Source organism: Phyllostomus hastatus, unplaced genomic scaffold (genome assembly GCF_019186645.2).
Source record: "Phyllostomus hastatus isolate PE091 unplaced genomic scaffold, TTU_PhHast_1.1 phas_scaffold_182, whole genome shotgun sequence".
NCBI classification, from domain to species: Eukaryota; Metazoa; Chordata; class Mammalia; order Chiroptera; family Phyllostomidae; genus Phyllostomus; species Phyllostomus hastatus.
The window spans coordinates 14,600,060-14,614,950 of NW_025334013.1; the positions used below are offsets into that span (position 1 = coordinate 14,600,060).

At 52.0% G+C, this 14,891-nt stretch overlaps 1 protein-coding gene across 2 annotated transcripts; it reads right to left on the minus strand.

The window, feature by feature from the left end:
* Positions 1 to 4: 4 nt before the first annotated feature.
* HMGCL (3-hydroxy-3-methylglutaryl-CoA lyase) lies at positions 5 to 12,522 on the minus strand. 2 transcript variants are annotated; one of them, XM_045858959.1, is made up of 9 exons: positions 12,428 to 12,522; positions 10,807 to 10,890; positions 9,108 to 9,215; positions 8,452 to 8,547; positions 7,087 to 7,235; positions 4,618 to 4,681; positions 3,088 to 3,276; positions 1,681 to 1,806; positions 5 to 675 (listed from the first exon to the last, which is right to left on the minus strand). In XM_045858959.1, the coding sequence occupies exons 1-9, from the start codon at positions 12,485 to 12,487 to the stop codon at positions 574 to 576; spliced, it is 978 nt and encodes a 325-aa protein (XP_045714915.1). In that variant the 5' UTR covers positions 12,488 to 12,522; the 3' UTR covers positions 5 to 573. The 2 variants fall into 2 exon arrangements, with proteins under 2 accessions (XP_045714915.1, XP_045714916.1); XM_045858960.1 differs by lacking the exons at positions 10,807 to 10,890; positions 12,428 to 12,522 and having other exon boundaries at positions 9,037 to 9,165.
* Positions 12,523 to 14,891: the final 2,369 nt, after the last annotated feature.

The window sequence follows — 14,891 nt, forward strand, 5'->3', positions numbered from 1 at the left end:
GGAATGGTTCAGCATCATTAAACTTTTAATTACACAGCTGTTTTAAAAAATCATGTTCAGAGTGGTTTTCCATAGAGGCTAGGGTTGGCAGGTGGCCAACACAGAACTGAGCCTTCACCCCTTCAGCAAATGCCCTCTGCCAGCTTGGGGAAAAACCCCTCCATGCCCTTTTGCCCTCTGAAGTCAGACAGCAGTGGCACCAAGGCCACAGCTGGGTTGAGCTGTGCAGTCACCTGTCAGATTTCATCCAGAGAAAAGACCTGAGGATCAGCCCAAGCCAGGGAACTGGGTTCCCAAGTGGCCCCAGGGATTCAACTCCTGGGCTGTTGGGTCCACGGTAAAGGGAGGCCCCGAGGCCCCCAAGCCTCTTAGTCCTACTCAGGTCTGGCAGGGAGGGCCTGAGGCCAAGGAACTCCTGTCCCTCGCCCTTCTACCAGGAGAGAGCTGTGTGCAGGGCTGGTGGTGAGGTGCCCATTCCTGTCCATTTTGTTCCCATTTCCACGAGCCCGTCAGTGAATCATCCAGGCGTGCCCCCGTCCCACACAGTCCCCGAGCTTCTGGTGGGCAAGGGGCTCACAGTTTACAGGTAGCCTGAGCCACTTTGGAACCGGTTTTTCTGTTAAGGACTTGACATATAAAGGTTCCAGCTTCCAGGAGCTTCTGGAGGTTCACGCCCTTTGAGAAACAAGGAGGAAGAAGGAAGTCATGATATGCACCCCCACACCCGGGATACGGCACACTGATGGACAGCTGTGGCACTGAAAGAGTCAGGGTGAAGACAAAGGGCTTGTTCCTGCGACGGGGGGTGGGGGGACACCAGCTAGCTGTCTCTGAGGCCGTGTCCTTCTGGCCCCTGGGTCCCCCTCTGACTCCCCTGATACAGGATGCCTCAGCCCGTGTAATGGTTAGTAGTGCCCCCACCACAAAAGGGACCCCATCAGTCTTGTCCGGTGCTCCATCTCCAGGGCCTGGCCTGCAGGGTCAAACATGGCACACCGCAGCGATGAACTGGGAGGCAGAGGGACGTGAGCACCACCTGGAAGGGCCACTCCGGAAACCCGCTGTTCGCAACAGCAGCTCCTGTTCACTCACGTGCACTATGTGCTCAGCTCTGGGCTAAGCATCCTACATTTCCCTAGTTCATCCGCATACCGGCCTATGAGACAGGTGTTGTTGCTACCCCATTTCTTAGGCCCTGAGAGGTAAAGTGTTTTGTCAGGTCACACAGCCTGTGAGTGGCAGAACCAGGTTTTAAACCCAGTGACTTCTGAGCCTAAAGCACAGGCGCTATGCTTCCAATTTACAGAGTGCCCCTACTGACTCTGAGTGCCCTGGGGGCCACCGCATCCCACTGCCCTCATCTGACAGGGAACAAAGTCTAGAGGACTGACTCGTGTCAGGTTATGCACCTCGCCCCTTTTGGGGCACTCCCCTTACTTCCTGGTGCCTCTCTAAAGTAAAGCAGGGAATCGAGGGAGAGCCTGGCCTTCTCAAGGCCTCCATCACCCACACTCTGCTCTCTCAAAAACACACAATAACCCCCTGGCACCCTTCCCCTATTAACTGCTCCCCTTCCCCCCGAAATAACAACCCTAAACGATCCCGGCAGCTTCTGTCCCCTGGCTTCAGGCAGAGCCTAGTTAGTTCAGGGCTGTCATGACAGGGGACGGACAGGCTTACCGTGTGAATGCCCAAGCCCGCCAGCATATAGACCAAGTCCTCGGTGGCCAGGTTTCCCGACGCCCCCTGTGCATAGGGACAGCCTCCGAGTCCCGCCACGGAAGAGTCCACGACGCTCACTCCCATCTGGAAACATGAGGATGGTGACACATGGCTCTGACTGTGGGACCAGAGCCTACCAAGCTGGTCCTTAGAAACCCCCCAGTTGTCTGCTGCCTGAAATGCCACTGCCAGTCATCCATTCCTCGGGTTTGTGGTCTGTTCGAGTGAAAGCCCCACTGAAAGTGTTTCTCTTCAGCTCCAGGAGCAGCGCGAGTCTCCGGGCAGACACTGTTCGCTCTGCAGGATTAGGACCCTCGGGCCCTGCAGTGGTTTCAAGGTTCCTCCTCACCCTGAAGGCCTCAGCCTACCAGCCACCTCCTCAGAGGCCCTTCCCGATCACTGACCTAAAGCAAGCCCCGCCCACTGTTGAGATCTCACACCCCTGTTGTTTACTGCTGTTCAGTTGTGCACTGCCCCCCCCCCCCCCCAGGGCTGCTGTCTGACCCCAGGGACCCAGCCACTTCCCTAGGTCAGGCACCTCCCACTCTCCTGGATGGTTTGTGTTTGGTGTTTTGTTACGTTTGACTTTCTTGTCTCTTCTTAGAGCTCTAACAGACCTCACCCTTGACAACCGCCACCCTTGAGAAAATAGACCCAGAAAGTAATAGAATCACCTGAGACACTGGCCTACAGGAGGTAACTTGAGAGTGGGGAGAAAGAAGTGGCCTGAGATTGCTCTAGAACCTGAAGACAACAGGCTGGAATCAGACTAATGCTACTGCAAGGCAGCGGTGGAGAGATCCTGAGAGCTTCCCTTCTTCGGGGCAGGCAGCCAGCCCAGGAGAAGCAAACCTCAAGGGGAGCCCGATCTCAGGTCTCAGTCCAGCCTCCGGGAAGTGGCAGTAAAGCCTCGCCCTCTGAGTGCCCACTGCTGGCGCCCGACTGCCTGGCCCGGCCTGCTGCTCCGCACAGAGACGTGTTTGCACACTCCCTACCTGGCACGCTAGCTACCCCAGGGCCAGGGCCCACGAGTCCTCCCTGAGCCCTGCCTCGGCCTTGCCGGGCAGTGCTGCCGAGCCGCCTTTCTGCTTCCCCTGCTCAGCTCCTGAACTCCTCCGTGATCTTCAGGCCTCGCTCAGGCCTCTTCTGGCAGCACTCCCCTACCCTCCCAACCGGGACAGGCACCTCCCTCCGCCCCGTGCTTCCTCCCTTCGTGGCATCTGTCATAATGCGTTAGGATGACCACCTAACCCCTTCACGGTTGCCCCTAACACACAGATGTAAGAACTTCTGGGGCAGGACCACATGTCTGTATCCATCATGAGAATGGACACGTGCCTTTCTCCTAGGACATGCCCGGATTACCTGCAGGGCCATCAAGGTGTTGGCCAGGGCCTGGCCGTAGGTGTCATGACAGTGGACGGCGAGGGCAGACACCGGCACCTCGTGCATGACAGCAGACAGCATCTCCTTCATGAGTCCAGGGGTGCCCACGCCGATGGTGTCCCCCAGGGAGATCTCGTAGCAGCCCATGGCATACATCTTCTTACTGACCTGGGGAAACAAGCCGGCGCTTGGAGGACACAGGCTCCCAAGCCAAGTGGCCTAGAGCTCAGAAGCGGGGTCCATGGCCTGTGCAGAACACCTCCACAACCAGGCACTCCACGGATAGGGGTGCTGGCTCCTGACAACTCTGAGTGGACCAGCCCCCATGCTCCTTGTCAGGAGACGAGGGCGTAGGGAGCTGCCACAGGGCAGACCCTGGGGCTGCAACCCCGGGCTTTCCTCCCACCTGAGCTTCCACCTCCTCACACTGCGTCAGACCCAGGTACTAGAAGCAGTGAAATGGACCCCTTTCCTGTAGCTTTATCCTTGATCAGTGAAATCTTGGGTCTGAAGTGCTAGCTTTGTATTTTTCACAGAAGTACAAAACTATTTAAACTTTTAGAAGCCCACTGGCAGACCCCTAAAATCACTGCAAAACCAGAGTATATGCTCGACCCAGGGAGACGCTTCCGTACGCTGTGCAGCTGAGGGAGGATGTGCTGGGGCCAGGGAACTGGACAGCACTTGGCCATGGTTTGCGGACAAGAAGAGTGCTGAGAGCAGTGACCAGCACCTAGCAGCCTGCAGGGGCGGAGGGTGCAGCCGAAGGAGCAGCTCTGGAGTGACGTGATGCTGGATTAAAATCCCAGTCCTGCTGCTCACCAGCTGTGGGGCCTTGGCAAGGGATGTGACTTTTCTGAGCTTCAGCTTCTGCTTCTAAAAAATGGTGACGGAACTTTGAAGGGCCGTGGCGGCAACAGGAAGCCGAGACCTGGAGCGTAGCACTCCCTTTCAGTCAGCAGACAAGACTGTTACCACTCCTTTTGGACTTGGCCATGGTGCTGAGGGAAGAGCAAGTGGAATCCGGAGGTAAACGAGATGGGGGTTGAGATGTGGTCGCACCATGGGCAACCTGCGTGGCAAGTGAGTCAGTCTCGGTTTCCTCTGCTGGAAAATGGGCTAACAAAAACAACACCGACTTTGCAGGCTGGTTTTGAGGACTAAGTGCCATGAGCTCTTGTGTTGCTGAAACTGAGTTCCCGCTGTGTGTTATTCTTAGACTTGGTTGTTGTTCAGAGGGTGTCCTGTGGCCTCTCTGACCACTACAAGGGACCTCGGAGACCCTTGGGTGAGGAGCCTCTGCACAAAGGATTATCGCCTCAATTACCATCTGCCCACTGACCAGACCGGGAACTCCAGAGGAGGCGTTCACCCTGGGCTGGAGGGCCGGGGTGTGAACGAAGGAAATCAGTGACTCTCCAGGACAGGGCAGCGAGGGGAACCTCTGCATGCAGGGGCAGGCAAGGCAGCCAGCCCTCGCAAAAGCCCCGCCCTGATGCTCACACACACCTCAGCTACTTTGGCCGGGGAGATCTTCCCTTCATAGGGGCATCCAAGCACACAGGAGACATACCTGTGGGAAGACGGGGAGGAAGGGAGTCAGTGCCCCTGAGTTTTGGCCAGCAGGCTGAGGCAAGGGGGGCTCTTTGACACACATCCCTGGTTAGCTCGCAATCAACCTGAGCTGGGCAGGAGGCCAAGCATCTGGGTGAAAGGCTAAGTCAATGACACAGAGCCAAAATGTAGGCAGTGCCGCATAGTGCCGGGAGGGGGCAGTGGAGAGCCACGGCAAGTAAGGGGACTAACAGTCCTGTAGTTCAGGAAGCAGGAGTCGCACAGGTCTCTGGACAGGCAGCCAGAGACCAGCCAGGGAGGAGCTGGAGAAGGTAACAGGAGCAGGTGCCTGAGCCGTACAGAGGTGTGGTAAGGCAGAACATGGGCCAGGGTAGCTGGGGCCCATTCTTTCAGGACGGGACCAGGGACCCATGAAACCAAAGGCAGGACTAAGAGCCGGGCTGGCCTGCTCCGGTGAGCTGTCAGACGATTCATTTATCCAACTGATACTCACGGAGTTGGCCACTCCAGGCCAGGCACTAGGGTAGCTCCGTGAGCAAGGCTGACATGTCCCCCTACCATGGTGCTTATTTGCCATTAGGAGACAGCTGATTAAAGGGCAATCAGACAAGTCCAGGAGAAACCTCAGAAGGTGACGTGCTGTGAAGAAAAGGCTGGGGAGTGTGACAGGAGCAACCAGAGGAGGCCAAGAGTGGCTGGGGTGGCCCAGGACAGACGTGTGAACACATACGCTGCAGCTGAGGCGGGGGCAGCCACAGGAAGAGCATTCGGGCAGAGAAGAGCCAGTGCAGAGGCCCCGAGTTGGGAGAGTGGGCGTGTTTGAGACAGAGAGCAAAGGCCGAGCAGCTGAGGCACGGGGAGCGACGGGCAAAGAAGTACGACCCGACCCGAGGCTGGAGAGGCGGGCATGGGCCTCATCACAGGTCCTGTGACCTACGACCTACGGTAAGGAGTTTGGATCGCGGATGTAGGTGGCCCCTGTTCCCACCCACACCACTGGAGCCGAGGCTCCACTGGAACCTCTCAGAGTCTAGCAAACTATTCTGCGCATGACAAACGGTTGCTTCAGCCTTAAAGATCTCAGTGTATTTTTCCATTTTAATTCTCCCTCTTATTTTCCAATTGTTGCTGAGCAAGGGAAAGTTAGGAGACCAGGCTTGGGAGTCAGGCAGACCTGATAAGCCCCTGCTTCCCCATCCATCCATCCATCCATCCATCCATCCATGCGTGCATCCGTCCATCCTTTTATCCATCCATGCATCCGTCCATCCGTCCGTCCGTCCGTCCATCCTTCTATTCATCCATGCATCCGTCCGTCTGTCCATCCATCCATCCATCCATGCGTGCATCCGTCCATCCTTCTATCCATCCATGCATCCATCTGCCGATCAGATCCTGGGCACCTACTGTGTGCTGGGCCTTGAGCTGGCAGAGGGGTACACCAGGAAGAGAGAGATGTGGGCTCAGTCTAGTGGGGGTGGGAGGCAAGGGACAGTTGACCAAGCAGCTGAGTGCTAAGTTAGAGGACATGTAATGGACTAAGGGAGGCCGGGGTGGGGGTGGGGGTGGCGCTAACTCCAGCTGAGGGACAGAGAAAGCTTCTTGGACAAACTGGCAGCCATGAGGGGACCTGGAGGATGAACAGCGGTTAGTCCTGACAAGTAGGATGTAGAAGGAAGTGAGTTCTGCATCTTGGGAAAGCAGGTGCAGAGGCCCAGAGGCAAGAGAGTGGGACCACGTGACAAAGGGAAAGAAGTCCCAGTTGGGCTGGAAGGGAGCAGTGACCACTGAGGCTGCACGGAGGGCAGGGCCTGAATCACACAGGGCCTTCTGACCCACTGGGAAAGTCTGGAGTGGGGAAGTCACCGTAAGCTTCTTGACCAGGAGGGATGTGGTCAGAGTACGCCTCTGAAAGCACTCTGGCTGCAACCTGGACCTTACAGCGGACGATCCACCCTCCTGAGCCTCAGTGCTGTCGTCTGTACGTGGGGCTCCTCCCCTCCTTGCTGGCCGGTTGTGAAGCTACATAAGATGATCCCCGGCACTATTGCTATTGACCGTGTGGTTGGTCTTGGAGGTTTAAGAGGCTTAGGGGATTCTTCCGGGACGTGTGAAGAGCTGGTGGTGGAGCCAAGAGTAAAGCGACTGCCACAAACCCTGCCTCATGTCCCATCCTGCTAAGATTGCCTCTGGTGAACCGACCCCAAAATCAGGTTTGGAGAAAGCACTTGCTAGGGTTTCTTCTGACTACCTTTACTTGGGAAAAGATGTCGCAGTCTGGAGCTTAGGCTGCCTGCCCCCAGGATAAGGAGTTTGTGGGGGATGGTCACTGGGTCAGAGTTAGGTACTGGTCCAGAACGGCAGTGCGGAAAAGATGGGCAGCTGCGACGTGGTTGGACTCACCCCCGCACAGGGATGCTGGCTGCCCGGGCTGCCTGCAAGACCTGGCTGAACCGCTGGATACTTTCGTCCATGGAGCAGTTGATGTTCTTCCTGGTGAAGAGCTCGGAGGCAGCTCCAAAGACGCTCACCTCCTTGGCTCCAGCAGCCACCTGCCAACAGCCAGAGGAACTCCTTTGAGCCTTTGGCTCCTCGAGGGACACCAGAACAACAAAAACCCCTGGTCCCACAGTCAATTTTAGGATCTATGAATGTTATGGGTTAAACTGTGTCCCCCCCAGAAAAAGTTATGTTTAAGTCCTAACCCCGAGTGCCTCAGCCTGTGTTCTTATTTGGAAATAGGATCATCGTAGATATAATTTATTAAGTCGAGGCCACACTGGTTTCTCTCTAATGTGACTGGTGTCCTCACGAGACAGCGGCCATGTGAAGACAGAGACACGGAGGGGAGGCCAGTGAAGGCAGAAGCGGAGATTACAGTCACACACCTACACGCCAAGGCATGCCCATGACTGTGGGCTGGCACTGGGAACCAGGGCAGAAGCACGGACCAGAGTCACCCCCAGAACACACAGAAGGCACCAGCCCTGCTGACACCTTGATCTTGGACTTCTGGCCCCCCAGCCTATGAGAGGGTACATTTCTGACATTTGTGGTTATTTTGTTATGGCAACCCCATAAAATTAATACAGTGGATTATATCTCAATTAAGAAAGAACCTTGGCTTTCCCCCAGGGACCAATATTGCCACTGCCATTGCCCTGGAAGCTGGTCACTCTTTTATTTTTTAAAAAAGATTTATTTTTAGAGAGAGGAAGGGAGGGATAAAGAGAGGGAGAGAAACATCGATGTGTGAGAGATACGTCAATCAGTTGCCTGTCACACACCTCCCTACTGGGGACCTGGCCTGCAACCCTGGCATGTGCCCTGACTGGGAATCAAACCGGCAACCCTTTGGTTCATAGGCTGGCTCTCAGTCCACTGAGCCACATCAGCCAGGGCCCGTTGAAATTCTTGAGATCTTGCTTATCTTTCTTTACAGAGGAAATGGGTAAGAACAAAAAAGCTATAATTTATTAAGCACTTATCCCCTAAGCAATTTATATGCATTTTATCTTCTAAAATCCTCAGAACATTACCCTATCACTAGCCCTACTACATGGGCAAGACCTGAACCCTGTCAAGACCAGGGAGCTGGGAGTGGCCAGGCCAGCACTGCCCGAGCCTATCATCTGTCTGGCTGACGGTGCTCCTCACCATTGGAGACAGCCTTTCAGACAGACATCCCGGGACAGGGCCTGAGGCCCAGGGAGAAGGCAGGGACCAGAGCCATCAGTCTCATTGCAGGGCCCCCACCAACAAGCTTACCGCTGCCTGGTAGCCTTTGAAATTTGGGGTCAGCACTGGGTAGTTGATGCCAGGAAACTTCTGGATGCCCTTCAAGACTTCGGTGTGGTCAGCCATCTGGGAACCAGAGGAGACATTGCGGAGTCATCAGCAAGGGCAAGCAGAGAGCTCAGGCAGAGAAAACCTTTTTATCACATGACCTCTGTTCTCCAGAACCCTTGGTGAATGAACGAGTTCTTCTGCAGAGCTGTCTCCCTGGCGCCGTTCCTACCTGTGACGGCCAACGGGCCAGAAGGCCCCTGGGTGTGGGCGACAGCCCGTTTCTCCACATGGAGAACACTGTCGGCTTTACATAGCAGCGACAGCGGTGCCAACACTACCGGCAGTTCACAGAGAACACACGGAGAGCACGGTCCCTGGGCTCAGCTCTGCGCGGTCTCAGCAAGGTCGCCAAGCAGTTCGGAGGCAGAGCCCGGCTGAATCCAAGCCTCCCACCTGTGATGTTACTTTTTTTTTTTTTTTTTTTGCTGAGTAATGCTGCTCTGAATCACCTAAGACCCCTGCAAGTCAGAGACCCGGAAACCTATGCTCTTGATGCCTACTTACTTCCAGGACGAATGCAAACTTTTCCGTCCCTCTCTTCTGAAAAACACGTCTCACTGACGGCTGGGGCTCACCTGAGGGACCCACTTGGGAGACACAAAGCTGGTGGCTTCTATGACGGGGAGTCCTGCTTCAGAAAGCATGTCTATCATCCTGATTTTCACTGCAGTAGGTACAATCTTCTGCAATGGAGGGACGAACACCAGAACAGACAGGTCAGCCAAGTTGGGAAGCAAATGGCCTCAGAAAGCAGTGGCTGTCAGTTCTAAGCATTTGCTACAGCAAACACTTCACTATCTCACTAATGTGAGTTAATGTGTAACCCCCGCTGACAGTTAGGGTACAAGGTGTCTTCAGGCTCTGCACACAAGGTGGTGCATTGGAGGCAGCTTATTATCTGAAAAGGAGTTAATATCTACATAGAAACAGTATTTTTCTGCCATATAGGCTTTTTCTTAACTAAATGTTTATTAATTTATGATCTGGTCATAAGCAAACTGAGGGCCACGGATCATGGCCTGAGAGGGCAGGGATGACTAACCCTCTGGGTCTTATGAGACCGGGCCCCCAAAGTATTACACCCTCCTCTTCCATCTCCCAAGTGGCAGAGGGTCTCATCCTCACCTGTTCAGCCTAGTGTTTCTCTCCCTCCCCCACAATGTCCAGTTGCCAAGCAGACTCTATGGATTTCTCTTTCTAAATCTGGCATCATTTTCCCCAGGGACGTTATGACACAGCCTCACTCCGCCAGTCCACCCCACAGGAATCCTCCTAAAACAGCTTCCACTATCTCACTCCACTGCTCAAATGCCTTCCATGGCTCCCTAGTACCTATAAGATCAGGTAAAAAATCCTAAGAACTTCAAGTCCTTCCATACGCTCCCCCACGATTTCTCTTGCACTGCTTTAATGTAATCTGTTACATTACACAAATGGTTTTTGAGGGCCCTCCATGTTCCAGGGAGTGTGCTCGGTGCTGGGGGGACCACAGGGAGCAAGACAGACACGATGCTGCCCTCCTGGAGCTCACGGTTTATTCTTCCAAGCAAGTGCTCAATATTAAAATTAGGCTTGTCGCGTTTTTTTTTAAAGCGTTTTTAATGAAAAAAAATTAATACATGATTATTTCCGAAACACACACCAGAAACAAAAGAAAACCACCCTTAAAACCTCCCTGATATGTAACCTTCAGGTCTGTGAAGTCTGGTATGTCAGATGCTAGCCATATGTGGTCATATACATTTTAACCAAGATTACAAAAAAAATAAAAATTCCTCAGCCACACTTCAAGTGCTCCATAGCCACATGTATCTGTCTACTGGCTACCCCATGGGACAGCCCAAGTCTAGAACATTTCTATCTTCATAGAAAGTTCTACTGGACAGCGCTATTCCAATTTTCTGTTATGACCACTGGTTGTGAGAACACCCCCAAGGCTGAATCTTTGCATATGGCCTTCATGGCCGCCTTAGTTTACATAAAACCCCTTGCACGGAATTGCTGGACGCAAAGGCATGCCCTCACGGTCACGCTCCAGCCCCGCAGCACACCCCAGCCACCCCACGGCCTTGAAGTGCATGTGGGGATACTGCATCCGATGCACTGCCATCTTAGATCGCCTCACTGTCACAGGCACCCACCTGGCCCCCCGACCCAGACCTGCAGTGGGCAGAGAGATCATGTCTTGCATAGCTCTGTCTGTCCCTGCTGCGTCTACCACATGGAACTCTCAGGGCTCAAAAGAACTTTTTTTTGGTTGATTTCCAGGCTTACCTTTTCATTTTGTAGTCCATCTCGGGGACCAACTTCCACAATTTTCACCTGCTTTGGGAAAGTACTCAAGGATGAGGTGCTGACCTTTGATTTAAAAGAGAAAACAAAAAGTAACAGGAACAGATCGTCCCAGTCCCCCAGGGGGTGCACACACATTCACACACAGAGGAGGTGGCAATGTGACCAGGGAGGCAGAGACTGGGGTGATGCTGCCCCAGCCACAGAAATACCCACAGTGCCCAGAGGCTGCAAGAGACAAGAAATGGATTCTTTTCTAAAACACTGACATCAGCCCAGTGAAAATGACTTTGGATTTCTGACCTCCAGAATTGTGGGAAAGGAAATGAATGTTATTTTAAGCCCCCAAATTTGTTAGAATTTGCTACAGCAGCCGTAGGAAACTCATCCAGTGGCCTAGTTGGGAAGGGTTACAAAGAAACTGTTCTTTTTAATGCCCCCCCCCCCACCCCGCAGCCCAGCACCACCTTTATTTCTGGATGGGTTAACAGTAACATTTGTCACAAAGGCACTTTCAACTGCTCCACCCCTCCGTCTTCCCAACACCCTGGAAGGAATTAAAGCACTTTGATTTCCCACAGTGACTAATGGAGCTTGTTGTGTTATTATAGTGGTGCTTTACCATACTTTGTGGGAGTAAATTGTGGAACTTCATTGTTGTCATACTTGAACGAATTTAAACACCTAACTTACGCTCCTCTTTTATTCCTTTCTGTGTGTGAACTGTAGATACTACATAATGAAATCAAATAAGCTCCATGAAATGTGAAACACAAATCCCCAGGGGGCTGATCTGAAGAAATGGACCCATCCTCACTAATGCTGGGACCACAAGCAGTAGTTCTCACCACTTAATTCACATTTGGCCCTGGCCCTCCATAGCTCCGTTGGTTGGTTACAAGGTTGTCCTAATACGCCAAGGTTACAGGTTGATCAGGTCAGGGTACACACAAGAATCAACCAATAAATACATACACAGATAAAGGGAACAACAAATTGATGTTTCTCTCTTTCTCCCCCTTCCTCTTTCTAAAAATCAATCAATGCATAAGAATAATAATTCTTCACATTTGGTCTCCTTTAGAATTAAGAGCAGAGAGAATATTCCACTTAGAAACAGGAATAAACAAGAGATTCCTGTTCCCAGTGCAGGCCCATTTCCAACTCCCTGAAGTCCGAACTCGTTTCCAACTGCGCAACAGTTGAGCATTTAGGGAAAGAGAGGGGAATGACTTTGCTTTTCCCGCTGGGAACTGGAGGGGTATTTCTGATTTTTCGCTAAGGAAGAGCTTGGAGAGGTCTGAAGCTCAACTGGACGGAGAAAGGTGCCAGGGTCACCAGAAAGAGCCTTGAACAGGAAATTAGGACACCCGAGATGGCGTCCCAGGTTTCCATGACCCGGGCAAGTCGCTCCCCCTCTCCGGGACTGTTTTCCCTATAATCCTCAAGGGATCTCAGGCACACGTTAAGCCTTCAAGGTCCACCTGACTCGGGACTGAACAGCTCTCTGGCTTCGCCTTTCAAAGGAGCCGAACGAGTCGGGACTCCGACCCCGAGCGTCACGGTGCCTGCATGGCCACCCCTCGCCGGCCGTGGCACTTACAGCCCTGACGGAAGCCAAGCCCACCAGTCTCTGCCGCAGCGGCACCCTCACTGTCGCCATCTTGGTCCGGCTAACCCGGGGGAGGCCCCACTGAGTCCCACGTGACTGCCCACCTCCAGGTGGGCAGGGCCTCGCCTGTGGGGCGGGCCTCTGCAGCGACGTGGTGACGCCCTACGATGGCCCCGCCCCCAGCAGCTCAGCTTACCTTCTCTCCGCCCTGTACTTCCGTACTCATTATGGGGTGCTTATGAGCACCGTTTCATTGCCAGGAGAAGTGAGACACTTGGGCTATACAGAGGATCAAAAACTAACGAAAGTTTCTGTCTTCATAGGTTTAGAGTCAGGGAGGTGTGGGAAGACACATATTACTATCGATGGAAGAATGGCCGGTCTATAGAAAAGCCTTATAGGAGTTTATTTGAGCCAAATTTTGAGGACAAGCCAGGAAGCAAAATCTCAATGGGTTGAGTAAATGCTCTGGAGAATGGCAGTTCTGCAGCTTGTTTTATACGTTACAAGCAAAGGAGAAGCTCTAAGGAGGTTTACATGAAATCTGTTGGTAGATTAAGGGGGCAGGAGACAGCCGAACAGGAGAAAATCTCTAGTCCTGGATAAAAAGCAAAACGGAGAGACAGTTCTTTTACATTGGCGGGGGCAGTTAAGAACATGTACAGTACGTGGCGATCGTATGCCCACAATAACAATGGGGGATTCTGTGGTCTCGTTCTCTGGGGCTGGAAGTTGTGCCTTGGAGAGGGTCTGGGAAAGAAAATTACTGTGACAAGTCAAAGGTATGTTATCCTAGATACACAAAGACAATGTACAGGCTCATTAACACACAAATTGACCTTCCTCAAGGAAGCTACCGGCCTAGGATGCACTCACCACCATGATCTGCTTTCCTTAGAAAGCAGACCATGGGGAATGGTTACTTTCAGTCACCAGTTTGTGAGGCCTGCCACGTGCCCCTCCCTCCCCCAGCTTTTCAGGGTTAGTATGTAGTCCCCCTTTCGTCCACAACAATCACACAAACTGGTATAATTACTACCTTTCACAGTAAGATGGAGCATTGCTACTTGCCACACGCTGTTCTGAGTTCTTTGCACATATTAACTTCTTCATCACCATCTTCTGGATTCAGATGCAGGCAGTTGACCCCAGAGAGAGAAGCATCCTCTGATTTCACACCTGGGAGAATGAGTGAGCTCTATCCAGGTAAAGAGGATACAAGGAAAGCTTTTTAGATGGCACAGCATGTGCAAAGATCCTGAGGCAATGAAATTCAATGCTTAGAGCAGTATTTTTCAAAATGTATGTTGTGGTCATAATATCAACTTAGTGGATATAAACTTTAAGAAAAAACCCCACAAAATATCAGAGTGCATTGTGTAAGTACTAGGTACTTGCAAAACTTTTGTTTGTTACACATATATAATGTCAACCAGGTTGCAATGTAAAATAAATTTCTTACTGTAGGCAGTACTTAGAAATGTTTGTAAAACATTGTTTTGGAAATATGAAAAGAAGGCCAGCATGATGAGAGAGCAGGGAGGGAGTAGGAAGGGGCCTTCCCACTAAGATGGGAGAGATTGGCAGGGACCAGACTACAGGGCTTCAGAGATATATTAATAAAAGTTATCTTCACAGTAATACATTGGAAGGGTTTTAAGCAGGTGCCTTCTTTGATCATTGAGTTACTTATGAATGTGTTTTAACATTTCCAAACATACAGGTTTTCTTCAGGTTTTTATGATCTTTTAATTATGTTGCAGACATACTATACAGCCCACGTGATGCTGCTTCTGTGGTATTTACATTTGTAAATGTCCCGTATGCATTCCAGAAAAATATTCCTTAAGTGTTGGGCAGAGATTTCTAAATACATCTATTAAATAGAAGTCGTAGAACATTTGATTAGATCTATCACAATTTAAGAGGCTGAACTGGTAGTTAACTCAAAAGAATGGTACTAAATTTGGCTGGAGTCCAGCTATATGACAATGGACAAACCATTTCCCCACCATATCCCTCAGTTTCCCTTCTCTAGGATGAGAGTGTAAGTCTGGGCCCTTGCAGCTTTTTAAAATTTTTATTTGTTTTTATTTTTAAAAAAGATTTTATTTATTTTTAGAGAGAGGGGAAGGGATGGAGAAAGAGCGGGAGAGATACATCAATGTGTGGTTGCTTCTCATGTGCCCCCTGCTGGGAACCTTGCCCACAACCCAGGTATGTGACCTGATTGGGAGTCGAACCAGAGACCCTTTGGTTCACAGGCTGGCACTCAACCCACTGAGCCACACCAGCCAGGGCCATTATTTGTTTCTAGAGAGAGGGGAAGTGGGGGAGAAAGAGAGGGAGAGAAACATCAATTGGTTTTCTCACATGCCCCAGTGGGGCACCTGGCCCAAAACCCAGGCATGTGCTCTGACCCAAATGGAAACAGCGACCCTTCTGTTTGTGGGAC

Coding starts and splice junctions, on each gene's coding strand:
- HMGCL (XM_045858959.1), bottom strand. CDS start 12,487: ATGGCGACAGTGAGGGTGCCGCTGCGGCAGAGACTGGTGGGCTTGGCT. Junction 9,216..10,806: donor ATGGACTACAAAATGAAAAG/GTAAGCCTGGAA, acceptor CCTCCATTGCAG/AAGATTGTACCTACTGCAGT. Junction 676..1,680: donor CGGGCTTGGGCATTCACACG/GTAAGCCTGTCC, acceptor TGTTTCTCAAAG/GGCGTGAACCTCCAGAAGCT.